Source organism: Haliotis asinina, chromosome 15, assembly GCF_037392515.1.
Source record: "Haliotis asinina isolate JCU_RB_2024 chromosome 15, JCU_Hal_asi_v2, whole genome shotgun sequence".
Lineage (NCBI taxonomy): Eukaryota > Metazoa > Mollusca > Gastropoda > Lepetellida > Haliotidae > Haliotis > Haliotis asinina.
Window position 1 is genome coordinate 6,387,934 of NC_090294.1, and position 15,370 is coordinate 6,403,303.

A 15,370-nucleotide genomic window follows, 5' to 3' on the forward strand; every position below is an offset into this window, starting at 1 on the left:
AAATGTGGACAACACTCTCACGTTCAACTGCTGATAGTTGTAACATATCTGTGGTGATTTTCTCAAAGTGCATGTGTAACCTGTTTTATACCCTTATGAAACTCTAACAAAGACTCAGAATCAAGGTTTATACAAATTAACCAACTCGACGTTCTGTTCACGACGTGAATTTCACTACAGGCATCAAATTCGGATGACATGTTTCAGTGTATAATTTACCTACAAAAATATTTCTTTAATTTTTTAGAAATGGTGACGTTTGTTAAACATTCTTTTACTGGTCAGTTATAAAGTCCTGGTGTGCAGACCCGTGAAGATCCCGGGGTAGAATAGGCCTTTAGCAACCCATGCTGGCCACAAAAGGCGACTATGCTTGTCGTAAGAGGCGACTAACTGGATCGAGTGGTCAGACTCGCTGACTTGGTTGACACATGTCATCGGTTCCCAGTTGCGCAGATCGATGCTCATGTTGTTGATCACTGGATTGTCTGGTCCAGACTCGATTATTTACAGACCGCCGCCCTATAGCTGGAATATTGCTGAGTGTGGCGTAAAACTAAACTCACTCACTCACTCACTCACTCACTCCTGGTGTGCATGTGAAGTAACTGAACAAGGAAGCGCCTTGACACCGTTACACATGGATGATTCTAGGTTGTCTACCATCCTGTCCTCTATGTGTTGGTTTTCGGGTCAGTATTACGTAAGATCGCATTACAGTCTGACCCACATCATGGCGCAACTCTGTACAATGATCTCCACAGCCGACATCCACTCAAGGACGGGCGTAGGGGTGTACATTCACTTATGCGTATGTCACTGTATTTCTGTAATGGCTCTTTCTTCCCTGTTACTGTGTCTCTGGATCGGGGCAAGGTGGGCGGGCTGTCTAAGAGAAAGAGAAAGGTGCCTGGATCGATCCCCACTTGTGACCGGGCGTAGAAAGTTAAATTGGGGCTAACATTACTTGCAAGCTCTTTCAGCGTCCTGTATCCAACATTGCACTCACTCACCCGGTGGTTGGTGAAAATACAGATGCAGTAACACAGAAAACATAAATGTTTAATTATTATGGACAAGGCACCATATAACGCAGTGCAACACCCAACAGCAGGGGCGGTTTTACGTCAACATGACACATGAAAAACCCTAAGTTATTCCGTTTCCATCAAACACTACTGAACCTGTTTTGTATGACATAATAAAGCGCAAAAACAATACCAATTTGTAAAGCACATCTCAAAGCTCATCGCCATGAAACTTTACGTGGAATATTTGTGGGATGGTATTCGATATAAAAGCATTATCGTGTGTATTGTTTCACTAACTGTTTCACAATGTGAAGTATAAAACAAACACTGTTATGAGTGTCAACTTCATCATTATTGTATATACAAAGTTCTGGGGCTATCCCTCTTTTACAGTGATGTAGTATTGATAGAAAAATATATATCTATGAAAAAGGTTGTGGAAATAAGTACATGTACATCCGTAAAGTTAGGTCCAAACAATAAACAAACCATCAATAACTACGTAAATATTCAAAGGCGCTGCTCAGTAACCTTCGTTTCGACAGGTTTGTTATTTGGCTGTTTCTCAACGTTTTCATGCCCATCGTCACTGTTTTTCGCGGTGCAAAGGTTCTTGCTAAAAGTCGGCATAAATGGTACGTATGCACAGCAGGCTATACGTCTAAAATATTTCATGACAAACGGAAAGTCGTACAGTTTCATCTCATCCACATGTGACGGTCCATCGTTTGTTCCAACGAGCTTCTGTCGCCATTTAGTCACCCCCCGTTCTTCCAGGGTTCCTGCAAGGAAAGATTGACTTGGCAACAATATGATACGTGGTGAGTTACTGACAGAAGGAGATTCAACTAGGTGCAAAGAGTAAAAACAAAATTGGAAAATGAATGCATGGTCTTTCAGAAACCAAGGGCGACACCAGGTGCTCGCGAAGCAGGACCTGCACTCCGGCTAGAACCGGTCACTCACACGATTTGTCACAAAAGACACTGTCATCAATTCAAACATTAAGGGATGCCCATACTACATTCACTGTACAAATATTTCCGTACAAACGTTTATAGCGATACCAGGAAGTGTTCATCTACCAGCATCACCCAGCAGTAGCACATAAGCCACCCGACTCGGTGTTGGAAGATATATCCCAGTTTTGAAAGTTGACCTCTTTGGTGAAATAGAAATTAGAATAAGAGCCCACCGTGGCCAGCTGATATGTTGGCAAAGGTAGAGTTTCAATTTGAACTGACCTGGCACAATGTTGTCAAGCAAACATCCAACGAATCCACCAACAAACGTGGCGGTGCCGAGAAGAACGCTGATGACCTGATCCAGTTCCGTAGAACCTGAAAACAAGCATACATACTATGCGATTAAAAATGTAGATATTATATTTTGATGACATACCACAAGCCAGAGCCAGTGCATTCGAGAAAAAGTAATAGATATCTATACACATGAAACATTTCGAAAGAAATGAAATATAGTGTCACATCTTCCCTTAATTTTCTCCCTGTTTTCTCTTGAGTTTCATCATTTGCACTTCATCAATCTTGTAAATGCAATATCCCCCTATTTGTAAACGGTACTGTTAAAAGCATATGTAGTATTCCTTACAGTTTCGAACAGTTTCTTCATCCTGTATCTCAACATGAAGGAGACATAGATCTAGCCTGTAGCTGATGGCGGACTAACTGCAGGACTTAATGTGCCCCCTCGAGCTTTCAGTTACTCATGGTGGGTAAAATAGGAGACTTGTTGAATTCTCCCACTGAAGTTTGGGTCAGTTATGCTTTAATGGCCAACCCGTTTCTCACAGTGTATGCATGTTACATTTTTTGAAGTTGGTCTTACTGCTCCACACCTGTATGTATTGCGTCCGGGTTTGCGTATATCCACTGGGGGATGCCTAGCCCCAGCATTAATGAAAGACCAAGTATCGTGAGATTTCGGGAGGACGAAAGGTCAGTATACTGGAGGGTGGAGATTCCAACAGCCGCTACCATGCCGAGAAGTACAGCATTTAAACCCCCGATGATTGGCTCCGGTATGAGAGTAATCACTGCCCCAAATTTTCCAACAAGACCACAGAGGACCAGCAAAACACCGGCGGTTTGGAATACTCGTCGACTGGCCACCTGAAGTACAATCATAACCCGCACATGTCCTTGAACATGTACTGAATTACAATTTAAATCGAACTGTATAATACGAATTATAATACGATTTTATATTGCTTGATGGAATGATGTGTCAAACGTGTTACACATTACTTTATATGTGTACTTGTTAGTGTTAATAAGACAATACTTTTTCCATCAATGTACATTAAGTATTTGGAGGCTTTACAGTAGCAGCCTTCTTTTGAGCTCATATATGGGAGTAAACTGGGACTAGAGCACTCTTTCAGTGACATTGTTCTGCGTTGTCATCTTGTATCAAGAGCAACAAAATCGGAATATGGAATGTATGATAGTGTGTCGATTTACATGTTTACATCCACTGAATGTTAAGCATTTTCATTTTGTGGTCCCAATATAGACATTTATTTTTTTATTGTCGTTTGCCTACTAATAGCATAATGATATTGTCTGTTAGACTGCGACATGAACAAACTTCCAGTCTATCTATGCCAGTAACAATTTCGTATGATTCGTGTGTACTATCCGCATATAAAACAGCCAGTTGTTTGCATGATTTAAAACCCGTGGTGGTTCATGCTCTGAACGTTGATGACAAAACACCTTGAACCACGTGAAGTCACCTTTGTTACAGCAATGGCACCAACGTTGCCACTGTATGACGTTGTTGCGTGTCCCGCTCCCACGAGTGCAGAGATTATACTCCCAAATCCCTCTATTGCTATCCCCCTGTTTATAGCGTGGGGCGGGGGAGGTGGAGCGTCCGACACACTCGCTGCAGCAAAATAATCTCCAATAGATTCAATCACTGAGCTGATGGTGGCAGCAAGCAGACCAACGTACCCGGCAGCACTGAAGGTCGGCATTCCAAACTGAACTGAAATTGATAACAATCACACGTCCAAAACCGCCCATGCTTCTTTTATGTGCCTGCTTTGTCATATGTTCCTTATTCAAGTAAAACCGTTTGTAGTATTTTAGAAGAACTATTCCGATGTTTTTAAATTTCCAATTACTGTTGTGCGTCAAAAATTAGATCAATACCATAACTCCCTACGTATACTTATATCCTTGCCCAGTTCAAATCCAGATGCCAGAGGCATATATTTGGAAACTGTAAGAAATTCGAAAAGATGGCTAAATATTTTCCCGAACGACCCAACCCCACAGTGCTCTTGCCATCTAGGGCCCCATTCCTAAAAGCGATCATAGAGCTAAGATGGTCGTAACTTCCACACTTTAATATAGACTTACAACTGTCGTAGACCTACGATTGCTTTGAGGAACGGGATCCAGGTCCCGTTCATAGTGATACTTACATGGGTACGGGAAATAAAACCAGGGTGCATTGTCGATGGCCTCCAGTCTTGAAGCGGCGTCCGTGCGGGCAAGATACCCTGGAGACGTGGCGTTGTTCGGAAAGACATCAGTGATGGTGAGCACGTGACAGAATAGCCACGACAGGCCAATAGCCAGCAATACCTACACGCAGGTACAAAAACAATCACAGTACAATTATACATAAAGCACACGTCACAATTTACTCTGAACTGAAGGCCTCGGTGATTCTCGATTTCACTGTGCTGGGATTTACAAAACTGATTCAGAATTACGTGTTGAGAATATACGTGTTTATACTCTGGGTAATATTGACAACTTATTGTTAAGTACGAAATGTAGTGTTTTACCGGAGCCAGTTGAAAGATCGGGTATCTTGAAATATGGCAGCCTTTAGCCCGCGTGAAGGAAGGCACGGGTGGCTTGAAGCGACCCAGGAACAGTGAGAACATCAAAATCAAACACATGGATCTGGAACATTGAGCAGGAAGTGAGTGAGTGAGTGGGTGAGTGAGTGATGAATACACACTGCTATTCAGAAAATGGTAAGCCGCGTTAGCTGAGTAGGTTAGGCGTCAAATGAAACTTATGTTATGTACCATACAACCCAGTGTTCAACAGCATGAGCTCCGATCTATCCTAGTGGGATAGGGTAAGATGTGTGCGACGTAGATTCAAGAACTAGAGTTAGTCGGTCACAGGTGCATCAGGTTATGGTTATTTACGTAGAAAAGGAGAACGTGTGTGTGTGTGTGTGTGTGCAAATATGATATGATAGAGAGTTAATCCTCTCAATGCACATACAGAACCACATTGTTATTTTGTTATTGTAATAAAAGGTCATCAGCAGGAATGCCTGTCTGTCTTAAACAAATGAACGTAAATATATAATCTCGACTGACCATAATGGCGTACTGTATATTAGCAATTTGATATTTCATAACTTCTCTGAGATTCCCTCTAGTGTAAAGCTCCTTTCAGTTTGTGTACAGATATGCTCCAAAGTCTCACCTTGACTTTGTACCCGCACGGGGAGAGACTAACGTCTAGTTTCTGATAAACACAAACAAACCCGAGAAGGAGCCGCAGCGAGACCTGTACCTGAAAACATCTAACTTCATCTTCATTTAGATCTTTTAGATCTGACAGGGATTGTGAGACAGACTAAGAGGAAGACTATGGTGCAGACTATGAAAGGAAGTGTGAGGCAGACTAAGACGGAGACTGTGAGACAGACTAAGAGGGGACTGTAAGACAGGCTGTAACAGAGACTGTGAGACAGACTAAGAGGGAGACCGTGGTGCAAACTGAGACAGGAACTGTAAGACAGTTACTGTGAGACAGACTAAAGACGGGACTGTATGACCTACTAAGTCAGGGGCTGTGAGATGGACTAGGACGGGGAGTGTGAGACAAACCAAGACTGGGACTGTGAGACAGACTCGGACAAGGATTAAACTTACAAAAACGCCACACCCCAGTGTGACTTGCTGAAGTCGTTGACCACAACGGTCAATGAAAGACCGATGAGAGAGATAGTCGGTGCTATGGTGAGGGGTCCGATGAATCTGAGGAGGAACCCGATAAGCCCTGTACACCCTAGGACGACTTGAGTCAGTGAGGCCAGGATCAGGTTCCCTTGAATCTGAAAGTTAGTAGACAAGGGTTACTATATCATTAAGATGGTTGTCTTAAACACAACTGACCCGAAGGCTCGGGTTAGATAACAGCCTTCAGTAACCTATGCTTGTCGTAAAAGGCGACTAACGGGATCGAGTGGTCAGACTCGCTGACATGGTTGGCACATATCACCGTTAACAAATTACGCAGATCGATGCTCAAGCTGCTGATCATTATTTACGGACCGTATGGCTAGAATAAAGCTAAGTGCGGCGTTAAACTAAACTCACTCACTTAAACACATTTTAGCACCCACCTCTCGTATTCGCGGCATCCATGCTGCTTCCATTGTTTCGTTTCCAGCAGCAATATCTGCAAATAGCAACTGAACACATGTATGTCAAGACTTAACGTAAGGATGGTGCTGTTTTCAAGTACTAGAAGTACTAGAATTAACCGAGGACCGCATCTAAAGCTTACGTCTTGCATGGCACACGGGATATATCCTTATATGTTACATATTAACAAATGAATTGATGTTGATGTTTTTGTAGTTACATTATAGTTTGTATAATAGATGCATTTGAAATGTAGCTCATCTTAGCAATAAGAGAATATGTGTCCTTAATTCCCTCACGCTTCAGTAATTCTCCCACAAGTACTACAGGTCACAATGTCCATTAGCATACACATATGAAGACCGCACTATAGAACATGCATTCAATGGAAATATGATTGAGAATGACAAACATACTGAATTGTGCATAAAATTTATACATTTTTAATTTTCTATTTGTACCGACTCCATAATTGAAAATTGTGGCTAGACTTTGATCAGATTCAAATACGTAGACAAGGATCATTCATATTCCAGTCACATTATGAACAGAGAAATATCCATTTTGTTTGACGCACCATCTGCGGGGCATTCCCATTTCTTCAACGACATCATGGCGACGATAGGCGGAATAAATGTATGCGACCCTCCCTGGATGATTGGCAGCCTAGAATGATGTACAATGTTGTTCACAATCACTGTAATCGCTGGACGCTTTTAGCATCAATATCAGTTGTATACAGCTCACAGTGCCGGTGTGTTTGCTCGGTATAGTATAACAGAAAGTGTGATTAAATAGTATCAGCCATTGAAAAATGACGTTAACATGCCTGGCATTAATATAAACAACCACTCAACGGATGATGTTAACAGACCAACACTCAGTGGATGACATTAACAGACCAACACTCAGTGGATGATGTTAACAGACCAACACCCAGCAGATGACGTTAACATAAACAACCACCCAGCAGATGACGTTAACAGACCAACACCCAGCAGGTGACGTTAACAGACCAACACTCAGTGGATGACGTTAACACTCAGTGGATGATGGTAAAGGTTTAGCCCCCAGATCAACATAGGTGGAGATGTTCTAACGCTGAGAGGAGACGGTAAGCCATGAAAGTTCAGCATAGGTGGACCTGTTCTAACGCTGAGAAAATAAGGTAAGCCATGAAAGTGGTAAAGGTTTAGCCCCCAGATCAGCATAGCTGGACCTGTTCTAACGCTGAGAAGAGACGGTAAGTCATAAAAGTATTAAAGGTATTGTTTACCCCCCAGAACAACACAGGTGGCCATGTTCTAACGTTGAGAAAATAGGGTCATGAAAGTATTAAAGGTATGATTTAGTCACCTTATACCGATGGTGTCTTGCAAGAGAGTGGCCACACCACACATGAAGAATGACACGCTGAGGAGTCTGGCTGTGACATCAGTCAAGTGGGAGGCACAGATCTGGCGAGTGATGAGGAAAGGGATAGACAGTGTGCCGGTTATGCACATCACAGTTTGCTGAAATGAGAACCAAATATCACTGGTGGAAGGGTTAACGGTTTAGGACCACAAACACTTCGTCTTGTTTCATTATTAATTTACTAATACGCCTAAATTACATTTATACTGTGCAAACTAACATATACATTCATTGTAATAATTACCGTGTTGTCAGAATACAGGACAACCCTAAAATATTCCTGGGAAATATTGCATTATACAACGATAAGTTCAGAGTTAAACAATTATATCTCTCTGTCTAACGTCCAATGTATCTATATCAGAAGTTAGTTTAGATTTAAAGTCCTGCATCTTTTCACAACAACATTATTTTGACCTGGCGGTTTGAGGTTATATGTTGGAGGTTTGGTGCGTTTTGAGAGATGACGCATATTTTATCTAGGAACGTCTGGAACGTCGCTATTGAATCTCAAACATCAGGATGTAATTATTAATCGTTTGAATTTTTTCCCAGGTTGACCAACTGGACCTATAAGAATGAATGTCTGTAAGAACGAGTGTGACTGAATCTATTACTCATTAACACGTGCTAAACTTCTCAAACTGTATTTCTGAGAGAAAAATAAAATAAAATAAAAATGTGTTCATCCCGCGTCGCTTTCTTTTCTGTGAAGATATTTTTGAAAAAGGTCATACCGCCCTCGTCACTTTTGAAAAAAAATGTGCCCTAGAAACATTTAATTATTTTTATCCAGCCTAATAAATATGTTTACCGAATCCCCAAAACTAGTGTTTAACACGAAATCCCTTGTGGTGATTTGTTTAAAAGTTTATAGGCAGTCCTCCGAAGCGTGAATAAAAATGAAACACATGCGAGTCCTGTCATGAACACACGTTGAAAGACACGGTTACAACACAAGCAGTGTCATACTAGGACAGAACATGTAGCTTGTCGATATGCGAGACTTTATAGAGGGGTAAATATGAATACTGATAGTCTACAGTTGGTCCACAAGGAGATGTCGTCGCGCTCCTTCAGATGTTCTCTGTCACACATATCAGCAAACACACATTATGTTTGGATAGACTTGCAATTTGTTTGATCGGCTTAACATGAGACAGCGTGTTCACACATATTTTCAAATCACACTGAACTGTTGTATTGCGGTGGATAAAAATAGTTTGTCTCAAAACTATGACATAGGGAGTCATTTCACAAAGGTCTCGTAAGCCTAAGATCTCGGCAACTTCTCGTAGCATTCCTACTTCCTATGTTACAGTATAGGGTGTACGATAGCTACGAGAAAAATTACGAGATCTTAGGCTTACGAGAGCTTTGTGAAACGGGGCCCAGCATTGCTGTAGATTTTTATGAGTTCCTGTGATAAAGCCACTTGTAGGACCTTCACAGGTCAGCAGTTGTAGATATTGTAGATGCAGTTGCAGTAAAACAGTCGTACGTCGCTTCATACTACCCAAGAAACAGACATATGTAGTACAGAATAGGTTTTTTTAGAGGGACACCTGACACAATACAGGTTGCGTGACCCATGGATTCACACACAACTGTTCATCTCTTAACCACAAACTGACTTGACAAATACATAAAACAGTGAGGGTAATGGACATTAACATGATTTTATATGTTTGTCTACAATGTCCACAGCACGTTTGAAGGAGATGCCACCTTGTCGCCCATGTAGGTGGCACATGTTGATGTGGCATTTGTACTGGGGTGACAGCGACCCGAGTCACTTTGCCAGATTCTGTCAAAACTGGTCTTTCACATAGCTGAAGTGGGATGTGGTTGACTGAGGTTAGTGTTTTGACAACACTTACTCCAGATGGGCCATGGTTTTATTTCAACAAAACACTCAATTAGTGAGATTCGTGAACTTGTATTAAAGTGAGCTACAGTACATTGATGTGGTATTATTTGTGTATGTTTTGAGGATTTGAGAAGATACTGAATTGGTGACGTAAGTGACGTTAGTAGATACATGTGTGAGATACATGACATGATTAGTGATATTAGTGAAATGTCTGTAACTAGTCCAAGATTTTTTATGCAAAAATAAAATTTTATTTTAGCACGGATATAACATGATGATGCTTTGTGTGGTAACCTAGAATTACCCAGACTTTTATATCATTATATTATCAACTTTATTACTACTTTAATCAGTCTTAAGATTTCATCTGGCTCCTTGCAGAATTACAAGCAGTTTTGCTGCATATATGTTTATAGTAATGTGTATTGAATGCAAATCGCATAAATGTTATTTTGTCTGGAGAGAGATCAATATATATGTAGATATAGAGTACAGCCCTTGAAAATGGCTCATGCTTCGCTGGCTACTGCTAATAACTTGGCTAGAATCTCTCGCCAAGCCATAGTGCAATGTTGCTTTCACAAGACATTTTTGGTTAGACTCTGGTTAAGTGAAAGTGAAGCCAGCAACCCCAGGTTTAACGAGCTTCATGTGTCAAGGGACCAGTTATTTCATACTCTGTACAAAGAAACATAGTGAGGTATAGTGTGTTTGCAGTGATAACGTACCGCTGAATCGGTGTTTCAGTTAATGTGCATACTCCCTTATAATACAAACCATTAATAGCAAATTGATACTATGATCGTTTGTTAAACAACTTTTATCCTAGGTTGATTAAAATTCTGAGACTGAATTGTTCAAATGACAAGGAAAAGGTTTGAGGATTCGCAATCGTATTTTCACTTTATTCGATTTACTTTTTGCTTAAAGTGAAATTCATCGGTACGTTTTCACTGCATACAAACATTTTACATGGTCGCTTGACAGACTAAACAGGTCGCATGAGTGCAGTAACTATTGTAGCTGCTTAGTCAATATTGATTGTGGTTTTATGAGATACGCTGTCGTCGCGATCGGAGGGATCGGGGTCGAGAGAGGGTGGACTGAGGGGTGTTGGGGGCCGGGGGCCGGGGGCCGGGGTGGATGTTGAGTACTCATCACAGCATCTTCTGTGTAGTGCAAACTCATACACATATATTTGTCAGCTTCAGTAGTAAATACATTATTTTCACATTTTCATTGCTAATAATGCTAAGTTTCAGGTTTGCAGACACGGCATGAAAAAGTCCAAGCAAGCTTGATCACATCATTCAAACAAGCATTGTTGCTGATTAATCACAATTTCCATTTTGCAAGAGGCACATTAACGAAAACATCATGAGCAAAATGTTCAAGAGCATTGAGTATCCTCAAATAACAGGCCAGTGTGGTGTCTGAACGAACAACTGTGGTATATATATATATATATATATACTTGCACGTTACTCAGCATGACATTAGCCTTACCTGTAGTCCAAAGACGAACCATAATGGTATAGAAGGTGTGGCCTCTACCCCGTATATAATCCTCTTGTTTTTACCCCGGGCCTTCCCGGGCTGCTGACTTGGGTGATCCTCGGCCGTCATGTTACAGTCTGTCACTGACAGTGAGGAGACATTTTTACCACAAACGCTCAGCACAATGACGTGTACACCAAACAAGCGCGATGGGTTTTTGGCAGTACGACTTCGTAGTGACTGACAAAGAAAACGAAAATGGTTGCCTTCCCTATTCCGTGCTGTAAAGACGAGACGTTTAGAAGATATTTAACAACATCGGATAACATATGTGCTTTGCGGAAAATTATTAGTATATTTACATCACTCAGGCAGAAGCTCTACCGCGTCTTCACTGACTTCACAAAATCATTTGATACTGCCTGGCGAGCCGGTCTATGGACGAAGATGCAAAATCCCGGTATACGTAGAAGATTTCTTGTTCTCGTAAAAATATGTAGTATTAAGTCAACAGTAATTAGACAAAATAGTATATGTGTTTATTCCCCATGTGAAAAAGGATCACGGCAAGGACAGAACCTAACGCCACGTTATTTTCAATCTGTCTTAACGATCTGGAGAATAATCTGTGTGAAAATGGTTATGATGGAGTTAACCTGGAATTCTCCAACGAAAATGAAGTACAAATCTGCACGGTTGCAACTTTTATTTTTACTTTATGCTGATGACACTTTTGTATTTGGTCTTTCTCCCAATATCCTGCAAACGTTTCTTGATTCGTTTATGAATATTACACTATTTGGCAGCTGAAAGTAAATTCATATTAGAAACACAAGATATAGAATTTGGTTATGGCACAGAGGCTAAATCGAAAACGATAGTTACATTTGGAGAGTGAGTGAGTTTAGTTTTACGCCGCACTCAGCAATATTCCAGCTATGTGGCGGTGGTCTGGAAATAATCGAGTCTGGACCAGACAATCCTGTGATCAACAACATGAGCATCCATCTGTTCAATTGGGAACCGATGACGTGTCAACCAAGTCAGCGAGCCTGACCACTCGATCCCGTTAGTCGCCACTTACGACAAGCATGTGGCAAGCATGGGTTGCTGAAGGCCTATTCTACCCCGGGACCTTCACGGGTCACATTTGGAGAGAGAAATCTTAGTTTAATTTATAGTTATGCATACCTTGGTATAAAACTACACAGAAACAAATGAATGGTTACCAGTATAAAACCATAACTGAAAACGCTACAAAACAATACGTATAGCGTGCGGGAAAAAGAAAGAAATCTTATTTTTTTTCCTTAGATAGTTTACTATCGGCATTTGATTTGAAGACAACTCTATCTTAACCTTTGGATCAGAAGTGTCGAGATTTGAAAAACCTGAACTAACAGAGAAACTTGCATCTGGGCTAAGAAAATCTAGGCCGCATTTTAGGGTTTACGGCGAACTTGGCACAATTCCTATATCTCTGACAAAAAATTACCAACGTATACTATCCTTTTGGCACAAACTATATACTGATACACTTAAATTATGTATGTAATTGCATTTTCAATAATTACAATAATTAATTTAAGTCGGATTCTTGGATTCATTTTATCAAAGGTTTATTACATAGCATTGGAATACTTAGATGTAGATTAGATGTGCTTGTGAATCTCTCAGTATATAATAAGTTGAACAAGTTTTAACAGACACATTAATTCAACATTGGAGGGAAACTATTATTTGTCCGAAAGGAATATGCCATCGTCATTATAAAGAATTAGTTGCTTTTGAAAAATATCTACTTTTACCGAAATATATTTCTATTCCTGTTTCAAAATTCAGAACCTTAAACCCAAACCTGCCAATTGAAACTGGAAGATGGCAAAGCGCACCGAGGGATGAAAAATATTGTACACTTTGTAACTTACATGTGATTGGTTATGAATTATACTACATTCTTAAATACCTACCCACCATGTATGTCTTAAAACATATCAAAACTAGTCTTTGTTCCTTAACCAGTTACTATTAAACATAAGAAATTTCTTTCAAATTTTACCATACAACTGCAAATCTTTATTGAGCGTTTGCATTTATGAACCTGTTAATATATGCACATATTTATGTATAGGGAACTATATATGTATGTATGTATGTATGTATGCATGCATGCATGCATGCATGTATGTATGTATGTATGTATGTATGTATGTATGTATGTATGTAAGACGCATGCAAATGAATTGTAACATAAAATATGCTCTTGTACAACCGAAGGTGTTTTGTAGCAATAAAATAGGCAAATAGGCAGCTTCCATGTTTCCTTCTTACAACTTATTGTCAAAACTGTCCTTCCATGTACAAAAAGTAATATTTTTCAATGTACTTGTGATGAATACACTTGATAAGAAGCACATTTTTCGCAAACCTAGAGGTATGAGACTTGATGAAGTCGGTCCTTATATTAACCCTAAATCTGACTCGGATAGCCAATGTGGAGCTGTCAAAACAACTCATCGTCTGGTCTCGAGATACTTTTGGGGTAACTACCGACCAGAATACAGGCTCTTTGGGTCCATCAAAACCCTTTCACACACCTGATAAGGGGACATGTTCGGAAAGTCTGGAAATATGAAGATAAAACATGAAATGGCAGAAAGACCGAGACATCATTTTCCCCGATAGAAATATTACATGCGTGATGCATTTTACAAATAGTTTAAGGCTACGAAAGTACATTCCTTGAACATCCTGCACTGCCTCTCAAGTCTGGAACAAAGCAGGTTGAACAGACAAATTCTGTATTAAGAAGAGGAAACTATGTCGAACAGAGGTGTTTTGGCAATTCCTTCATCTCACCATCAAGAACAGATAACCTTTTTCCTGGTCGCCAAGTAGTTTCTACAGTGTATATGAAACCTGAATCAACTCAACAATTCCATTGTTCCAACATGTATCACATTTGAGCTTTACTCCGTCTGCCATGTAGTACATCCCTGTTATATCACTGATTCGTATAGGACCTTGGTTGATTTGCAATAAGTATAATTTTGCTTGTGATGATGAGGTATACCAGGGGGGTATTTGAAGGGGTTCATTGACAACACACTTTGGTTTCCGGTGGATTGTCCCCAGCTCCTCATGTGTGTATTATCTGTGTTGAATTCTATATTGTAAGACCTTCATTTATCTCTGTCCCTGACATATGTTAACAATTCATATCTTCATACTGGGAGTAGACGAAGAGGCAACGGTGTATGTGCATTTAGTCATCTCTAAAGATGATTTAAAGGAACTCGGGTCTGTCATCAACGTTGGAATATCTGAGTTAGAACCGAGTCAAACTGTGTCATCATGACTGTTTTCCCCATGGAAGAGCTGAAAACCTTGAAGGTTTCTTGTGCTATTTCATAGCCTGTGTGCGAAAACGTATTTCTTGTCACCCGTTTACTCAAATATTCGATATACCACAGCATGTTTTCAAAGGTACAAGAAACTCAGAAAGCAGAGCCTAACAGGACACATGGTTTGACATCCTTGTATCTGAAATTTAGATTCGACCAACATTCATGTGGGACGGATACCTCCTCTTTGGGATAAGCGGTAGTGTTGAATGTAGCAAGGCTGTAGGCAGATTCGAGCAGTGCCAAATGGAAAAAGGGAACACTGTAAATATGTTGGAGCTGCTATAAATGTAAATGACTATGAAGTGTTTCAGAGAAGAAACTGATGCACGTCATGTGAAACTTTGACTTGACAGTTGAACAGCAAATGGCGCACACGTTCTTCTCGGGAAATCCCAGAGAATTACGTTCGAACTTCGTCTTGTAGGTCAATGTCTTTTCTCTGATTTTATCATAAGGGGATAATACTTCAGGTTGTATTGTAAACTGTTCATGCTGGTTTAATTAGATGTACAGCAGGCGTCTTACAAGACTCACTTCGAAAATATTCCCAGGTTAATATCACAAAATATCGGTTCTATTTTCTGGTAATCTTTGAATATGTATCCTAATTAGAAAACCAAACAGAAATGGTGACTCAGCACAGTGTTAAAAGAAGTACCTGTTCTCTACGACAATATATTAAGCGTCGGTTGAGAAGTTTTGGCACCAGGACAGT

The 15,370-nt window shown here is 40.3% G+C and overlaps 1 protein-coding gene across 1 annotated transcript; it reads right to left on the reverse strand.

Annotated features, from left to right (window-relative positions):
• Positions 1 to 1,541: 1,541 nt before the first annotated feature.
• LOC137265907 (solute carrier family 23 member 2-like) lies at positions 1,542 to 11,377 on the reverse strand. Its single transcript, XM_067801383.1, has 11 exons — positions 11,258 to 11,377; positions 7,819 to 7,976; positions 7,040 to 7,128; positions 6,441 to 6,496; positions 5,968 to 6,149; positions 4,855 to 4,975; positions 4,486 to 4,648; positions 3,790 to 4,043; positions 2,890 to 3,163; positions 2,276 to 2,371; positions 1,542 to 1,813 (listed from the first exon to the last, which is right to left on the reverse strand). Exons 1-11 carry the CDS (start codon positions 11,375 to 11,377, stop codon positions 1,542 to 1,544), a joined length of 1,785 nt encoding a protein of 594 aa, XP_067657484.1.
• Between the last annotated feature and the right edge of the window lie 3,993 nt (positions 11,378 to 15,370).

Bases quoted from the DNA above. Each gene is read 5' to 3' on its own strand.
- LOC137265907 (XM_067801383.1), bottom strand. From the start codon at position 11,377: ATGACGGCCGAGGATCACCCAAGTCAGCAGCCCGGGAAGGCCCGGGGT. The intron at 7,977-11,257 runs GTAAGGCTAATG...TTCTCATTTCAG, and splicing joins GGTTCGTCTTTGGACTACAG to CAAACTGTGATGTGCATAAC. The intron at 4,044-4,485 runs GTAAGTATCACT...TATCAATTTCAG, and splicing joins GTTTTATTTCCCGTACCCAT to TTCAGTTTGGAATGCCGACC.